At 48.4% G+C, this 17321-nt stretch overlaps 4 protein-coding genes and 3 non-coding genes across 8 annotated transcripts; 1 reads left to right on the forward strand and 6 right to left on the reverse strand.

Moving 5' to 3' along the window:
• Positions 1-1028: 1028 nt before the first annotated feature.
• Positions 1029-17215, reverse strand: zgc:114188 (40S ribosomal protein S17-like). 2 transcript variants are annotated; one of them, XM_037451082.2, is made up of 6 exons: positions 17212-17215; positions 3651-3664; positions 2626-2777; positions 2283-2388; positions 1480-1545; positions 1029-1152 (listed from the first exon to the last, which is right to left on the reverse strand). In XM_037451082.2, exons 2-6 carry the CDS (start codon positions 3651-3653, stop codon positions 1075-1077), a joined length of 405 nt encoding a protein of 134 aa, XP_037306979.1. In that variant the 5' UTR covers positions 3654-3664; positions 17212-17215; the 3' UTR covers positions 1029-1074. The 2 variants fall into 2 exon arrangements, with proteins under 2 accessions (XP_037306979.1, XP_062418796.1); XM_062562812.1 differs by lacking the exons at positions 3651-3664; positions 17212-17215 and adding an exon at positions 2873-2929.
• Positions 1736-1857, reverse strand: LOC119196756 (small nucleolar RNA SNORA71). Its single transcript, XR_005114341.1, has one exon. It is a non-coding gene; the product is annotated as a small nucleolar RNA SNORA71 (small nucleolar RNA).
• LOC119196755 (small nucleolar RNA SNORA71) lies at positions 2478-2600 on the reverse strand. The gene has a single exon (XR_005114340.2). It is a non-coding gene; the product is annotated as a small nucleolar RNA SNORA71 (small nucleolar RNA).
• On the reverse strand, positions 2930-3051 carry LOC119196757 (small nucleolar RNA SNORA71). The gene has a single exon (XR_005114342.2). It is a non-coding gene; the product is annotated as a small nucleolar RNA SNORA71 (small nucleolar RNA).
• On the forward strand, positions 4125-6689 carry commd9 (COMM domain containing 9). Its single transcript, XM_037451079.2, has 6 exons — positions 4125-4253; positions 4831-4947; positions 5041-5180; positions 5300-5334; positions 5457-5560; positions 6355-6689. Exons 1-6 carry the CDS (start codon positions 4143-4145, stop codon positions 6490-6492), a joined length of 645 nt encoding a protein of 214 aa, XP_037306976.2. The 5' UTR covers positions 4125-4142; the 3' UTR covers positions 6493-6689.
• LOC119195810 (L-fucose kinase) lies at positions 7178-15172 on the reverse strand. The gene is made up of 22 exons (XM_037451077.2): positions 14738-15172; positions 12840-12991; positions 12727-12777; positions 12446-12647; positions 12138-12235; positions 11974-12054; positions 11733-11852; positions 11427-11598; positions 11230-11336; positions 11054-11155; positions 10805-10978; positions 10645-10718; positions 10126-10481; positions 9771-10005; positions 9537-9703; positions 9215-9442; positions 8983-9126; positions 8526-8645; positions 8266-8453; positions 8070-8169; positions 7766-7989; positions 7178-7338 (listed from the first exon to the last, which is right to left on the reverse strand). Exons 1-22 carry the CDS (start codon positions 14820-14822, stop codon positions 7264-7266), a joined length of 3255 nt encoding a protein of 1084 aa, XP_037306974.2. The 5' UTR covers positions 14823-15172; the 3' UTR covers positions 7178-7263.
• Positions 15508-17014, reverse strand: pclaf (PCNA clamp associated factor). The gene is made up of 4 exons (XM_037451084.2): positions 16890-17014; positions 16214-16303; positions 15967-16141; positions 15508-15670 (listed from the first exon to the last, which is right to left on the reverse strand). The coding sequence occupies exons 1-4, from the start codon at positions 16933-16935 to the stop codon at positions 15631-15633; spliced, it is 351 nt and encodes a 116-aa protein (XP_037306981.2). The 5' UTR covers positions 16936-17014; the 3' UTR covers positions 15508-15630.
• Positions 17216-17321: the final 106 nt, after the last annotated feature.

Here is a 17321-nt window from a genome sequence, read left to right on the forward strand (position 1 = left end):
TGCTAAGCTGAAAAAGGTTGTGAAACGTCCTCTAAGACCTGAATACCTTCCTGCACTAATCGGCTGATATGGATCAGGTGTGAGTAACCGTGACAACGGAGCAGCTGCAGTCACTAACGAGCTCAGTGATTTACAGAATCCACACAGAGCAAAAAATAAGTTTGAAAGTTTAAATGGTGCCTGTAGCTGAAAATGTTGAAGTTTGAGAGGATTTGAAAATTAAATCCCTTGGAAACCATGTTACAAAAGTTGATTTTAATTATAAAATGATACTCGGCCACTTTACAGTAAAATCAGCACAGATACAACAAACAAAACAATCATTAAGAGCAATTCAAACCGTGTACAACCTTCCTTGTGAGTAGATACTCAAATCCCTCCCAAAAGGCCGGTTTCATTACAGCTGTTGATGCTTTTATTTGATCAGCTGCTCCCAATAGCATCGTAGCAATTTTTAAAGGATTTTCAGAATAAGAGTTTCGGTGAGAGGCGCTAACGCACCGTACTATTATTAATACTCAAACAAGTACATCCACAAGAGTATTTACACTCAAATAGTATTTATTTGGGTAAAACAGGGTTAATACCTTTTGAGTGTATCAGTTTATTTTATGAGGTAAAAGCTGTTGTATAATAGTGTAAAGTACCTGGAGAATACACAAAGTATGGTATTAAATACACAGTATGACCTTTTAGTACTTCTTGATGTAGCGTGTTATTAATGTAGTGCTCATGCTGCATCAGGAGCTTCATCTGATCGATATCATATATACGTTTATAATACATGATTAATGAATGTTAATGTATTCATTGAATGTTTGATATTCTACTAAAGACTTCATTTTACAAGTAATCACTTTAGAAATGGTGTATTTTAGACACTGTTCCAGATCGTTATTAAAGACAAAGCTGCACACCTTTGAGTGGTCCGTCAGCCCCTTCTTCCAGGAGTAAACAAACATCACTATTCTTTGAACAAACACCAGAAGAGGAACTTTAAAGAAGAAGAATTAAATTCAGGAGTCAGCTGACTTTTTGTCCCAACGGGTTTTTATTAGTAAGGTACTTTACAGTCTAGACTCCTCGCGGCTGCTTGAAGTTCATGCCGACGGTGGGCTGGGTCACCTGCAGGTTGGACAGACCGCCGAAGTCCTGAGGAGCAGAGGGAGAACGCGTCAGAACTGTACCAGGTCTTCATGGTGGGAACAGCACATGTGTGAGAGCATCAGAGAGTGATAGGAACGACCCTTCACACACGGGAAAGTTGACCTTCCTGTTCATCAATGGCCTGACGACGCTGTGAAACTAGCTCACCTGAAGGCACCATGTTTTACCTTCACAAGCTCACGCTGGTGTATGAAAGCAGCTCTTTGGAGAGCTTTACATCGGGGCCTCATACTGCCGTATAGTGGTTTCTTACCGTTTCTACCCAGAGGAATTAAGGTGTCTAATAACTAGTAATGTGTACTGTAAACTCACCAGCAGCTTCAGCATCTCCTTTGTGTCAGGATCAACTTCTATGAGCTCCTGGTCCAGAGCCGACACCTGTGGGGGGGGAGAACCGTCATTAGAGAATCCCCTTTCCCAGATGACCCTGAATGCAACGTCTTAAGACTAAATCATACAAGTCAAGCTGAACAACATCTAAACCATCAGCCCTTTGCATATTTTGTTGAATTAACCGGATCACTGATATTAAACTACAATGAGTCCGTTTCATGGTAGAAACAGCACATGTGTGAGAGCATCAGGGTGTGATAGGAACCGATCCTTCACACACGGGAAAGGCTCTCAGTTGATCTTCCTGTTCATCAATGGCCTGACGACGAGGACGCCATGACCACTTTCGAGACAGGGTGCATGCATTCATTAATGGAGCAGGGTCAAAGGTCAACCCTTAAGGTGACAGAATCCTGCATTGTCCAACATCCATCAGAAGAGCCAACGTGATGTTTAACTTCACAGCTTGTGGTTCTTATCATAGTTCCTAAACCCGTCCCCAGGATCACGAAGCAGGTTCTTTCACCAACCGACAAACCAGTGTTTCCAACCATTACATCATTAGTATTCAGCGCCGAAAATGTCAACCTCATGATAAAAAGGTACGATATCTGTGAGGGGGGGGGGCTTCAGGGCGTAATGCGGCCTGAACAGGTTAAATAACCAGTACATAGAGTTCCCAGTCTACACCAGTCAGTTAACTGGTGAAAACGTCCAGAGTTCACTTTCAAAGTGCCTGCGTTGTGATTGGTTCAGAACACGCGTGTGGTGCGTTCACTCACCTCTGGCACATAGTTGTCCCTCCTCTCTCGCTCCTCCTCCTGCAGCTTGATGGAGATTCCCCTGACTGGACCCCTCTGGATCCTCTTCATCAGATGCGTCACATACCTGCAGCCAGAACCACAGACGTCAACACACACACTAGACTTCATGAAGAAAGCCGTCTCACAACATTCTCTCATGGTAGAATCAGCACATGTGTGAGAGCATCAGGGTGTGATAGGAACCGATCCTTCACACACGGGAAAGGCTCTCAGTTGATCTTCCTGTTCTATCAATGGCCTGGCGACGAGGACGCCATGACCACTTTCGAGACAGGGTGTGGAGCCGATGTTGGGCACTGACCCGGCGATCTTGTTGCGTAGCTTCTTGCTGGGGATGATGGCGATCTCCTCACACACCCGCTTGTTGGTGTGGAAGTCACTCCCTAGACGGGTGTAGTATTTCTCGATGATGACCCGGGCAGCCTTCTTCACCGTCTTGGTCCTGACTCGTCCCTGAGAGAAGGACACAGATCAGTCATCAGCTTACATTCATAGGCGGCCATTTTGCCTGCAGATTTTAGCTCAGAACCACAGACGTGAAAACATACACTAGACTTCATGAAGAAAGCCGTCTCACAACATTCTCTCATGGTAGAAACAGCACATGTGTGAGAGCATCAGGGTGTGATAGGAACTGATCCTTCACACACGGGAAAGGCTCTCAGTTGATCTTCCTGTTCATCAATGGCCTGACGATGAGGACGCCATGACCACTTTCGAGACAGGACGCAGCACTAATTAATCAAGTTCAGGTGGAGCTTAAAATGGTGACTCATCAAAACATTGTAATGAACAGAATTTTGGAATCGGAGCAGATTTCATTCCACTGTGACACCTCAGGGAGGCGTGGTACTACCTGAACGGATGAGATGAACCGCCATGACCGTTAGACGGCCGACCACCGGGGTGATTAAACCCGTCTCCCCGGTGAGATGCTCCGTGACGGTTGCTAGCTCACCGGGGGGTCGTGGCTGGTAACACGGGGTTTAACGGCGAGTGATACGTTTTAGACGGTAACCGGTTTAAAAGGCGGCGTATTATCAAACTTAACAGCATTAATACTCTGCTGTTCCACTACATTAAACCGATAGAAATCGTAATGAGAAACGTTTAATTTAGCTCCACTGCGCCACCTTCCCGAGCGGCCGCTACGCTGCTATACTTCTGCTATTTAAAAGGTATAGTTACGTCATCGAACGTCAATACTACAATATTCAGGTTTGTTAAACCATCCGGTTCCCGATAACACAATCACCGAAGAATAAAGCTCATTAAAACCCGAGGATTATTTCAGATTAGTCCGGTAGGCATGTGAAAAATACCCACCATGTTGGATCGGCCTGGTAAAAGAGAACGAACGTACTTCCGGCGGAAGTTTAAATCCACGAGCGGAAGCTGAGAAGAGAAACGAGGCGCACTGCGGCGCCCCCTGCGGCCGGAAGACGAAACTACAACAAAACTACAAGCACAGCGGCAAGGATCCAGATCCTGTATTTACAACATATTTATACCCTACGTAGTAATCCCGTGTTTTTGACACGTTTCCTTTTTGACACTTATCTGTCAGTATGTCAATATACTTTTATTTGAATATATTTGCTTGTTAATGAACTCTATTCCGATTTTATTCTTAAATTATTACAAATCAAATTGTTTTATTGAATTGATCCGTAATGTTTCCTTGTTAATCAGTGAAATGAGGTTAAAGTATTCAATCTGTGACTGTTGTACTATTTCATATCCTATCAAATCATATGACTAACCCAGGATTAACTTGTTGTAGTTCTTCACGTAGATTTGGTTTGAACATCATTGCCCATGAGCTCCAGCGCCGAGTCTCTATCACGTGACCCTCACGTGACGTCATGTGTCAACATGGCTGCCGTTCTGTCCTGCGAACATTTTGACAGTTTACTGCTCCTCCTGAAGGTATTGATCCCAAATATCGACCTTAAATAGATTCTTTCTGAAGTGTGATCGTTTCAGCTGAAGCTCGATAAAGTGTTTCTACTGTAGCTGTTTGTTGAATACTCATAAATATTAATAATTAGCTCAAATTAGCCTGCTAGCATCACACAGCTCGGACGATAAACTGAGATAAATAATAGTCAGATATAAATCTTTATTTACAGAACTACAGATTTCAAATAAATATATATTTACATTCATTACTTTAAACAGTTTATTTGACATCGTAATTAATTATTGATTAATCTATTCATAACATATACAAATGCTTTTTATTATAACAACTTAAGTAACTATCCATTTTTTAATGTCCTAATTTATTTTTATTACAGGCTTTAAAATAATATATTTTTTCTAAGAGCTTTTAACATTCAGGTGATCAATACTCTAATAAATAAAGTATTGCATCGTCACGTAGTTCCCGTTAAGGTGATTAACAAGTTACTCATAGCATTCCATATATTCTTATTATCATTACTCTGAGTACTTTTACTGTGCTGAGTCAGCACATTTTGATGCTTTGTCTTTGTCTCCCGAGGCGCCGTCTAAAGACGCAGTGAGAGACGTTTGTGTTCAGAGTCACAGGGGGACGAACCGCCGGCTGGAGGAGACAACGGCGGAGACCATAAACGTCTCCACGGCTCAGGCTGCTCAGGTAAGTTCTTAAAGAATTCTTGATTCCTGATGTTCTTAATAACCACATAACAGTGTGTGTGTGTGTGTGTGTGTGTGTGTGCGCTTCCTCCAGCTGCTCCACTCTCTCCACCTCCTCTCTCACCACGTTCTCTTCCACCACCTGGGTTCTGCAGAGCAGATCCTCAGTTTGTTCCCTGACTCCTTCCACTCCAGTCTGAAGAACCTCATCACCAAGATCCTGCTGGAGAACAGGTTCTCTCACGTTCCTCTGCCATGTGTGTGTAGCGTGAAGCAGGAGCTCCTATTGGCTGCTCAAATGTGATGTCACTGCAGGCTGTAATGAGGTCACACGTGTATCTGATGTTTTTCAGTCCGACGTGGAGAACCGAAGCCCTCAGAGATCAGAGTGAGTCATGATGGATGTTACCTGCACCTCTAGAGTGTGTTTGAGTGAGGCTTTACAACTGTGTGTGTGTGTGTGTGTGTGTGTGTGTGTGTGTGTGTGTGTGTGTGTGTGTGTGTGTGTAGTCTCTCTCCCCCGGCTGAAGGAGTTGGACTGGAGAGTCGACATGGTGACCGGATCAGACTCAGTGGGTCGGATGTCCGTCCCGACCTGCCTGGTCCAGATCAAGGTGAGTTCTGAACCTGAACCACCTGCTGAGGTCCTGTAACCTCCATGATGTGAGGAGGTCTCCATGATGTGAGGAGGTCTCCATGTTGTGAGGAGGTCTCCATGTTGTGAGGAGGTCTCCATGATGTGAGGAGGTCTTCATGATGTGAGGAGGTCTCCATGATGTGAGGAGGTCTCCATGTTGTGAGGAGGTCTCCATGATGTGAGGAGGTCTCCATGATGTGAGGAGGCCTCCATGATGTGAGGAGGTCTCCATGTTGTGAGGAGGTCTCCATGATGTGAGGAGGTCTGCATGATGTGAGGAGGTCTCCATGATGTGAGGAGGCCTCCATGTTGTGAGGAGGTCTGCATGATGTGAGGAGGCCTCCATGATGTGAGGAGGTCTCCATGTTGTGAGGAGGTCTGCATGATGTGAGGAGGTCTCCATGATGTGAGGAGGCCTCCATGATGTGAGGAGGTCTCCATGATGTGAGGAGGTCTCCATGATGTGAGGAGGTCTGCATGTTGTGAGGAGGTCTCCATGATGTGAGGAGGTCTCCATGATGTGAGGAGGTCTCCATGATGTGAGGAGGTCTCCATGATGTGAGGAGGTCTCCATGATGTGAGGAGGTCTCCATGATGTGAGGAGGTCTCCATGTTGTGAGGAGGTCTCCATGATGTGAGGAGGTCTCCATGATGTGAGGAGGTCTCCATGTTGTGAGGAGGTCTCCATGATGTGAGGAGGTCTCCATGATGTGAGGAGGTCTCCATGATGTGAGGAGGTCTGCATGTTCTAATGAGGTCCGTGTCTTTCAGATGGAGGACTCGTGTCCGTCGGCGGGCAGCGAGCCGGTTTCCACGGTGACGGTGGAACTGAGCCGGGAGTCGGTGGACACCATGCTGGACGGACTGGGACGCATCAGAGACCAGCTGTCTGTCGTCGCTGCCAAGTGATTGGTCCGCCCAGGCGATGACATCACAAAGCCATGATGTCACCGTAGTTTATTTTTGTTGGTCCTGTATTCAGGTTTTTATTCATTAGTTGGAATGTTTACAAAAATGTGTCAAGAACATATTTACTAAAACAAAAACTTTTGTTTCTAAAACATTTTGTACAGTTTTCTCAGACTAATAAATAATGAATATCTGCATTCTGATATTTATTATCTTATTTTGTACATTGCATCATTGGAGAGGACATTATCTATAATTATAATAGTATTATTAAATAACACAAGCCAGAGACACATTGACGCACTCAGGTTCTGCATCATAACGTACGTAGTTACCTCTGATCAGTAACTAAATGAATGAATGAATTTGTAGTTTGGATCAAGAAACAGCTTCAAAGGGGCCACTGATGCATTGTGGTCCGTCATCTTTATGTAGATAACAAACACCGACTTACACACCTCCATCACCTTCCTGATGGAGCTGATTGTGTCAATCAACCGTCACTCATTAGAAACACTGTTAATAAAAGAGGTCGTAATGCTCAGTGTTCATTACTAAAGAAGCTCATCAGGGTTCAATGAAAATACATCAAATAGTTATTATTAAATAAGAAGAAAAGTTTGAAAATGTCTGAAAACATAAAAACAGATCCTGTTAACACACACACACACAGACACACACGCTATTCTTTACAAACTCACAGCTTTATTATGAAGATTCATAATATAAAACCATTGATATCAGTTCACATTGTTCTAAGAGCTGGTGTCCTCAGCAGGATGAAGAGAGGACTTGGATTCCGTCCACGTCCAACTCCACTAAATGAACACTGAAGTCTCCGAGACCCTGAAAGCAACAAGTCCACACCTCAGAGACCGTTTAACACAAAACACCTGTGTGTGTCTGTGTCTGTGTGTGTGTGTGTGTCTGTGTGTGTGTGTGTGTGTTTGTGTATGTGTGTGTCTCTGTGTGTGTGTGTGTCTCTGTGTGTGTGTGTGTATGTGTGTGTCTCTGTCTCTGTGTGTGTGTGTGTGTGTGTATGTGTGTGTCTCTGTCTCTGTGTGTGTGTGTGTGTGTGTCTCTGTGTGTGTGTGTGTTTGTGTCTCTGTGTGTGTGTGTGTCTCTGTGTATGTGTGTTTGTGTGTCTCTGTGTGTGTGTGTCTGTGTGTGTGTCTCTGTGTGTGTGTGTGTCTCTGTGTATGTGTGTGTGTGTGTCTCTGTGTGTGTGTGTGTGTGTGTCTCTGTGTGTGTCTGTTTGTGACGCACAGCCTACCTGCGTCTCAGACAGCACCTGCATCACGGCCCCCCTCTGTCGGGGCTCTCGGGTCAGCAGGTAGAGGAAGCCCCCCCCCCCGGCCCCGGCCAGACTCTGACCCAGGACCAGCGGCCTCAGCGCCTCCATCATGGTCCTCACTGAGGTCGGCTCGCAGCCCGGCGCCATCTTCTTCTTCTGCTGCCACGAGCGGTCCAGACACCTCCCGAGCCCGGAGAGGGAGCCTGAGGACAAGGTGCATTCTGGGAATGTATATAAATAAATGTATACACACACGCACACATCTATGTGTGTGTAAACTCACCTTCTGAACAGGCCTTCACACATTCCTCTGAGTTGGCCACCAGCTGCTGAACATTCTGGACCATCGAGGGGAGACGACTGTACCAACTACGAACCACATCCTGAAGACATCACCGTCATCATCATCATCCCAACCCTCACTACCACCATCACCACCTCCATCATCATCATCATCATCATCACCATCACCATCATACCTGCAGCAGGTTGCGAGCCAGCCTCGTCTTCCCGGTGTAGACCAGCAGGAGGCGGAGCTCCAGAGCAACCAGGAAGTCGCCTGGAGGTTTGAGACGCTCCACCTCCACCTGCAGTGGCAGAGATGCTCTGGAACGAGCCACCTTGACTCCGCCCACCAGCCCTCCCACTTGATCCTGCCAGCCTCCACCTGGAGGAGGAGCAGGAGGTGAAGAAGAGCCTCCCTCTGGGCTTCAGAGTGAACATGTGACCCCTGGCCTACCTGTGGTGAGGATCTGCTCCAGGTGCAGGACACCGTGGATCAGGGAGTTGGTGTCGTAGGTCTGACCGGTGCACCTGTAGACCGCAGCCAACAGCGCCCCCGCCAGGATGCTGCTGGTACCTGCAGGACGACAGCTGGTTAACCTCTGACCTCCAGACCCACTGATATCTCTGCTTGTATTTATGCAATTATTATTATTAGAAACAATATTAATGATCATACTAGTTTTATTGTTATACTACTATATTAATAATAAATGCTAATTGTATAATCATTAATGATAGAATCCTTATTATTACTATCTCTTAAATAAATATTTATGTTATTGCATTTATTCTAGTTTATCACCAAAACTACATTTTAACGATATAATATTTCAATATTTCTCATTTTCAGAGCGAAGCCTGAACGCATCATAAACCTTGTTGGTTAGCGGTTAGCGGTTCTGTTTTCTCACCGAGTCCAGAGCCGGTGGGCAGCAGCGACCAGCTGTGGAGCTCCACCCCTCCCCCCCACCGCCGCATCAGCTGTTCCCCCAGAGCATGCTGGGAAGAGAGCGACACCAGGCCGCTGCACACACACACCGCTTTCAGCAGGGCTCCTGTAACACACACACACACATACACACACATAAACACAAAGAGACACACACACACATAAACACAAAGAGACACACACACACATCGTACCGGGCGCGTGGGGCTGACAGTAGTCCTTCAGGTCGTCCAGGACATCGCAGACCGTCTCCGTGGAAACGCCGCTGTCCCTCCCTCCGATGTGGCTGACCAGCAGGAGGCGGGGCTCCCTGAGGCGCCGGGCCCGGGCGCCGATAGGACGGCGCCCGTCGATCTTCACCGCCACGTTGGTCACGGAGCCGCCGTGCTCGAAGGCGATGGGCGGCGTGTCGCTCCACCCCCCTGAAACACAGTCACGCTCATCATCACCTGACAGGTGACGAGCTGAGTCACATGTCCGTGAGACAGGAAATACATTCCTCGTGGTTTTATTCACCTGCCAGGTCCAGTCGGGCCGGACACTCCACTTCCTGCCACTCATCAAGTGGAGGGACTTCCCCCTGGCCAATGGAGATGAAGGTCTGCGATGACATCACAGCCTTTCTTAGGAGCACCTGGCCGGCGCCCTCATAGTGCCGCGCCGCCCGGACCAGCAGGTCTGGTCTGGGGGGGTCAAAGGTCAAACACAGGTGCCCATTCACCATGACAGTAACAGGTGAGGGAGGCTCACCTGCTCAGCCAATGGTTTCTCTGCGTGCCCAGAGCCTCCACCCCGGCCCTCAGGTCACCCCCCTCCAGCAGGGAGTAGGCGGAGCTCCAGGCCTCGTTGGCGGCCGGTCCGCTCCTCAGGCCGCCCCTCCCCCTCGCCATGCACACCAGCACGTCAGCGATGCAGGAGAGGCAGCGGGCGGCCACGCCCAGCTCCTTACCTGACTCCGCCCCCTGCTCCCTGCTCCCCACTGCAACTGAAAAAAATAGGATGTTAATTACAAAATAATAATAATAAAGTTGTGAATCCTTTTGTGTTTATCTTTATAATCATTATTATCATCATTATTATTATTCTTAACATAACTGTGACTCACTGCTGTCCAGTGTCTCCAGCAGCGCCCCCTGCTGGCCCCCCAGCACCGCGGCCCTGAAGCAAGGCAGCAAGCAAACGTCGGTGCGACTCCTCAAGCCGTCCGTCACTCTCCTCCTCCCTGCCAGGAACAGTAACTCCTCCCTCCACTGTAGCTCCGCCTCCTGGCAGGTGAGTGACATCACGTCCTTTAAGGAGAGCCTCCACGCCTCCCTCCATCTCTGCAGACAGCCGCGCCCCCCCAGTAGCCAGCCAACACCTCCCTCCACACCAACAGCACCTCCTCTTGGGTGGAGGACCGGGAACAGGCGAGCCGCCAGGAGGGAGCGCCGTTCTCCTCTCACCCACAATTCCTCTGGCCTGAGGGGGGAGGAGAGGAGTGGAGGAAAGGAAAGGTAGTGACGAGGAGGAGGAGAGCAGAGGAGGGAGGAGGGGTTGACGAGGAGGAGGAGGAGAGGACACTGATGAATAAAACGCTTCTTCACACAGGAAGTGAGTTGTGGATCCTTTCTAGAGATCCTACTGGATTCCTGTTCGGCTGAAGAAGAGACTCCATCCGTGGTTCAGAAAGGAGGCGCCGCTGTCTTCAGCGGAGGCCTGAGGAGGAGGAGGAGGAGGAGGAGGAGGATGAAGACCTTTGGAGCGGTGCGTTCAGGGACCCTCTGGATAACGGGGTTCGGTACCTCCAGCTCGTCCTGTGCTCCCGTCGTCGTGTAGACGCTCAGCTTCAGCTGCCCCACCGCTATCCGGTGTCCCTGGATGATGATGTCATCGGCCAGCTGCAGCTCCCTGAGGCACTGTGATGTCATCAGCGGGAGACCGGACAGCAAACAGCCCGACGGGACCTCCAGGGGACCCTGGTGGAGAGGTCAGAGGTCACAGAGGTCGCGGCATAGAGCCCCTAAAGCGGTGCTGACTGAACTCCTCCTGACCTGCAGGTGGCAGTGTTGCACCACCGCGCCCGTTGCCACGGATACATCTCCCTCCAAGACGCCGTTGATGACCCGCCCCCCGTCATGCACGGCGCTCTCTCTCTGAAACGGGAAGAAAAGGCGGTGAGGAGTGAGGACGTGACAGGGGGCGGGACTTTAGAGAGAAGGAGTGTCACCTGGATGTGAGACAGGGTGTTTCTGTTCATCCAATCACAGCACAGTCGCTGCACATGATGCTTCCCGGACAAAGTCAGGTAGTCATAGCGACCGCCGGGGACGTACGCTGTTATGAAGACGACCAACAATTATCATTTAATTAGGTTAATTATGTCTACTTTTAATAAGATGAGATACAAGGAGTGCAGAGACAGACCCAGGCTGCAGGTCTCTCCTCTCAGGAGCCTCCACAGCTCCGCCCTGCTCCGCCTCACCGACGCCCCCTCTGGCCCGACAGGTGAACTGCAGCCGGCTCTGTCCTCGGTCACAAACTGGTCCTGGGTCAGATCTGAGCACAGACACTTCAGCAGGTCCAGGAACAGAGACACCTGAAGGAGATTATGATGACCAATATATGGATCGCTGGAACCACGTTGAGACGACGTATTAAAACACATGCATCTCGTCTTTGTTACAAATGTTGAAGTTACTATTAAATGTGATTTTTATGCTATGTTGGTACCTGTAGGGGCGGAGCTCCAGAGTCCAGACCCAGGTAGGTGCAGCCGTCCAGAGGAGGAGTCACGTGAGCCTGGAGTAACTTCTCTGAAACGGACCTGCTGAAGAAGACTGGACCTGAAACCTGGAGAACACACAGATAGATTCTCAGTACTCCTCTGTACCACTTTAGAGTACTTCATACTACTTTGGATTAGAAAGAGTGTGTTTGATTGGTCTACACAGGACAACCAAGGAGGACGCACCAGAGGAACTTTCCCATCATGCATCACTGCCTGTTGGATCTGCTCCCTTGTTCCCCTGTAGACAATGTCCCTGACTTGACCCTGGGAGACAAAACAAGTGCACCCTCAGTCCAGGATTTGCGTACACACAAACGCAGTTGAACAAGTACAACGTGTGAACACACCTGTGAGTCTGACAGGTAGACCCCATGATCGGCTGCGTAGGAGGCGTCGCCCGGCAACGCCAAAACACGAACTCCAGAGAATCCCTCCCAGGACAAAGCTACGCACGGGACACAGGTAAAGTACTACTGCAGTAAACACAGTACTCTATCAGATACTGCATTCTGAGCTAAGTACCAGAATTAGGAGGTACTAATGAGTCGTTAGTGGAATAATGGTTCCTTTAGCTGACTAATGAGTCTTTAGTGGACTAATGGATCATTTAGTGGACTATTCCTTGAGTACGGTACGTGGAGGCTGAAACACTCACTGAAGTCCTGAGGGATGTTGAGAATCATGTCGGTACTGCAGACCCAAACCCCTGGAGGAGAACCAGGGCAGATGTTGGTACTGAGGCGGTCCAGCAGCAGATCCACGCAGCAGACCGGAGCCTGGACTCTGCGGCCCGGTTCCTCTGGAGCCGGAAGCCAGCAAAACGCTCGGCTGCAGGAGCTCCAGGGGAAGTCCCGCCCCTGAGACGAGAGAAGACATGAAACATCTGCACGGCCTGAAGGAGAGAGACAACATCTGGAAAGATGATGCTGGACTCACCGAGTGGAGGATGAGGACGTGAGCTTCATCCAGGACGTCAGCCGTCACCACCTAAGGACACAACATCAAAACAGACCCAGTGTGTGTGTGTGTGTGTGTGTGTGTGTACTCACTGTGTGTCCTGCTCTGCTGCTCAGGTGTTCAGCGGCGACCAGCAGGGCGTTTAGCGTTGCCCCCCCGCTGCCCAGCGGCTCCTGGCGGTCCTGCACCGTCAAAACCAACGTATCCGCAAAGAGAGACCCGCGCTGCTGCCGCAACTCGAGCTCTGATACACACACACACACACACACACACGCATACACACACACACGCATACACACTGTACAGTTACAATCTCTCAAAGTGGATCACTAGATGGAAAACAGTAGGATCGGTGCTCCAACGGCTGTTTATATAAGCCTCTCACAAATATGATGCTCATCTTAAGAGAGTACAAATAAGCGTCCTGTGAGTCACCGTCTGAACCACAGCGACACCCTGAAGCGGGACTGAGTGGCTGCAGGGGACGGAACCTCAAAGATGAGGAGCGAGATGAAGGCCCTTTCTCAATATGCGTTCTTGTGTGGACTTTTGTTCTCGTGGACTCGTGAAACGTCATCAGTCGCAGCCCGAGTACTGTTCCAATTCTAAAGTCCCCATCTGGACGAGAACGGTCATAATACCCGGATGTGACTCGCCCCGCCCATTTTACCGGGCATGCATCGGAGCAGCTCGTCTGTTCTTGTGAGAGCCAATTATCCCAGAATGCATTTCACTTCAGCAACAGGCAACAGAATAAACACAACTGTATGTCGAAGTTTATAAATACTATTATATTTAAGTAACGGGATGTAATTTTAGAACGTTTTCAGTTGTTAAAGCAACATTTCTGCTGTTGGTTTGTCATCATTCAGCCTTCGTAACAGTCTGCTCCGTGGATGGAGATGTGAGGTGTAGTTCACGGACCGTCAGACCCTCCAGCACCGGGCGGTCAGCTCATCTCAGCCCGCACAGAGCAGCCTGTTTTCGGCGAGTCTTCTGTGAAATGCTCCGCTGGTTTTCATGTCTCCGTAGCGGTTATACATGAGATTTAACTGTACTATAACGAGTCTTCATAAGTCTTAATGTGGTGACTGATGTTGAGTGTTTGAGGACAGAGTTCAGCAGCACCAGAACCACAGCTGCTCCTCTTCATCTGCTTTAAAAAGATTGTGTGACCAAAAGATTTTGCCTAATTTGATGATTATATATATTTAATGATCAACATAATATATACCATTTCTAATTTTAAATAAATTAAAATAAATAAAAATGAAACAAAAGCTTGATAATAGTAAAATACTCAACAGTCAAGGGCCCTCTCTCAATATGCGTTCTTGTGTGGACTTTTGTTCTCGTGGACTCGTGAAACGTCATCAGTCGCAGCCCGAGTACTGTTCCAATTCTAAAGTCCGCATCTGGACGAGAACGGTCATAATACCCGGATGTGGCTCGCCCCGCCCATTTTACCGGGCATGCATCGAAGCAGGCTCGTCTGTTCTTGTGAGAGACATATATCCCAGAATGCATTTCACTTCAGCAACAGGCAACAACGACAGAGGAAAATAAACACAACTTTATGTCGAAGTTTATAAATACTACTTTTTTAAGTAACGTAATGTAATTTTCTGACTGAATAGTAAAATATTTAAGTCAAAAACTAAAATAAAAACGTATTAGCAAGACCAGCTGACGTGGTGACGTCATCAAGTCAGCTACTGTTCCAATTGCGGAAATGACCGTTCTCCGTTCTCCCGAACCTGCGAGTCAGGACTCCCGAGTCTGTCTCCCGAGTCTATTCTCGCGGGAACGCGAGTCCGTTCTCGCCGTCTTAGGTATTGAGAAACGGCCAAGAACTATATTAAAACGTATTAGCAAGACCAACTGACGTGGTGACGTCATCAAGTCAGCTGCTGTTCCAATTGCGGAAATGTCCGTCTCCCCAGTCCGTTCTCGCCGTCTTAGGTTTTGAGAAAGGGCAGAAAATCTTCACCTCTCTGGAAGGAATACACGCTGTCCTTGTGTTGGCAGGTGAGCACGACCACGGTCCACCGGAAGCCATCGCCGCCTTCTGCCATCTTTCCAACGGTCGATGAGCCGTAACGTTTTTCTACCCAGTTAACGGATGTAACGGGAGAGACAGCCACACGCGGCGCGGTTTGATGGTGACGCGTCGAGACGAATCAATGCTCACAGCAGACGGCGGGGTGAGCTACTCCGGCGTGATATACCGGAAATAAGGTGGCTGGTCCTCCCTGACGTTTTTCTACGTTAGACCGGTTTAATGCTAAACCGGTCTAACGTAGAAAAACGGCTCTAAGAGGTCGCTTTATGACTTTCACCCTTCGCTCACCCTGATCACACGAGCTTCCGTAGGATACGAGCGCTTGATTTTGTCCATTTGACGTGCCGCCGGGGCGGTGAGCTAGCAGAGAAAGGCTAACGATGCTGCTAAGCTAGTGCGCTTTACGAGAGCAGAAGTTATTTATTCTTATTAATTCACCTGTAAACCATTATTTCACTAGTCCTCCAGTGTATGTGCTTTTGTGAAAGAGAATAAAACGCGTTCAGGAGTGTTTTTGGCAATAAAACTATCACCTGTCACCGTGGTTGTTTTATTACAAACCGGAAGTATATGAGCGCCATAAACTGATCGATCCCCAGAACGCACGAGGTCCAATAGAGTGTCCAAACAAGATTGATTATATATATATCTTAATAACAAGATCATTTAAGAAAAATGCCAAGACTTGGAAACACAAGTGAAAGCTTTGAGAATAAAACTATTTTAAAAAAAAAGCGTTTATTGAACTATACAAAATGAAATTATATACAGATGTACATTAAAACAAAACAATGGGAAGAGGTGGACGTATTTGTTCGTCCTCATTCATCATCGTCGTCGTCAGCAGGAAGCGGTCGAGACCTAAAAGAAAACCATTAACAAAGAGTCCAAAATACATCAGGAGACATTAATTAATCTGTAGTGTAACTTTGATGAAAGTAGTAAAAAAACGGAAAAGGTTGATTAAATAAAGATACAATTGTGATGTACACATCATTTTTAAAGTCAACAATCCTAAGTTTAATCAGCGGTTAACTTTAAAAATATAACAGTAACAGTAACTTGTGTTTTAGATGATTGACTTTGATCAGCGGTCATCAGACACCATCTGGTTTAAACCAGGAAGGAATTAAGGAGAAGCTGCACGCCGGTCTTACTTCCTGCTGGTCATCCCGCTGCCCCCGGCCTCCTCCTCGTCCTCGTCCTCCTGAGGCCTCTGGTTCTCCTTCTCAGGCTTCCTTGGGGGGCCGCCGAAGAAGTCCCCGATTCCCTTCTGCCAGGTGGGGGTGGGCCGGGGACACACCGGGTTACCGCCTGCATATTTACCTTTAGCTGTGGATTCAACAACAACAACAACATGAGCACAGCTCATCTCCACATGGGGGGGGGGGGTAACAGACTCACCAGGAGTGGACGGGTGGCTGCTGGAGGCCGAAGAGGCAGAATTGGCAGAGCTGGAGCCCAGAGACTTCCGGGGTGCAGCAGCAGCAACAGCTGTGAAAAGGGATCACAACACGGGAGTAGCACCGGAACCAGAACCGGACGTAGAGACAGGAGTGTGGCGGTGACGTCACAAACCTTCAGGACACCGGTGCAGGTCACAATAAACTGACGCAAAGTCCCCGGATGAGTTCTTTATTGCTCGGTTTAACACTCGGCTGCACCGAATCTACCGGAAGACGCCGTCGGTTGGAACGGAACTATCCGAGAAAGGGTTCAAACTGCGGGATTCTTTAAAGGGGGTTTGCAGTAAAGTCCGCACAAGGTTGCGACCATTAGCGGGGACGGAGCCGCTGGCTTGGAGGCCGCGTTGGGTCGAGAGACCCGAACCGATGAAACAAGGCAGCTCCGCGTTGGCGGGAGGAACGGCCGCAGTCACTGATCAGCACACGACTCCCGCGTAGCTTATTCACGTCAAGTAACGATTCGGCGGCACCGTTTACGTCAGCGGGGTTTGGTCCGCTTTGTTGGGATCATGTGAGCGCGCGCTGAGCCCCGCACACTACGCGCTAAAACGCGCACAAGTGTGAACACAAGTCGGCTTATTTAGGCTCGCATAACGTGACGTTGGTTACTGTACCTTTTCTGTAGGACGCAGGGACGCTGTCGGCTTTAGTCCTCACCATGTTGGAAGCGACCAGGGACGTTTGTGCACGACCTGCCGGATTGGAACGAGCGTCCTCCCGCCTCGCTTTAAAAAGAACAGCGGATGGGGCGGGAGAATTCTTCTTCTGTGCCTGATATTCTGGCAGACGCGTCACGCTGATGACGCAGTGCTGACCCCTCAGGAGGGTTGTGTTACTACCGCTTCAGTGTTTCCTCTTAACATTTTCTAACAGACACAATTCTTTTGTTATTTTTCCACACACTGACATTAATATGTCACGAATAAGTCTGTGTGGCAAACCTTGGGGAAACACTAAGCTTTCAGCATCTATCTAAACCAGTGATTCTCAACTTCTTTAATGGCCTCTGCATGGGAAAATAAAAATTAGAATAAAAAAAATATTTT

The sequence above is a fragment of the Pungitius pungitius genome, chromosome 6 (genome assembly GCF_949316345.1).
Source record: "Pungitius pungitius chromosome 6, fPunPun2.1, whole genome shotgun sequence".
NCBI lineage: Eukaryota > Metazoa > Chordata > Actinopteri > Perciformes > Gasterosteidae > Pungitius > Pungitius pungitius.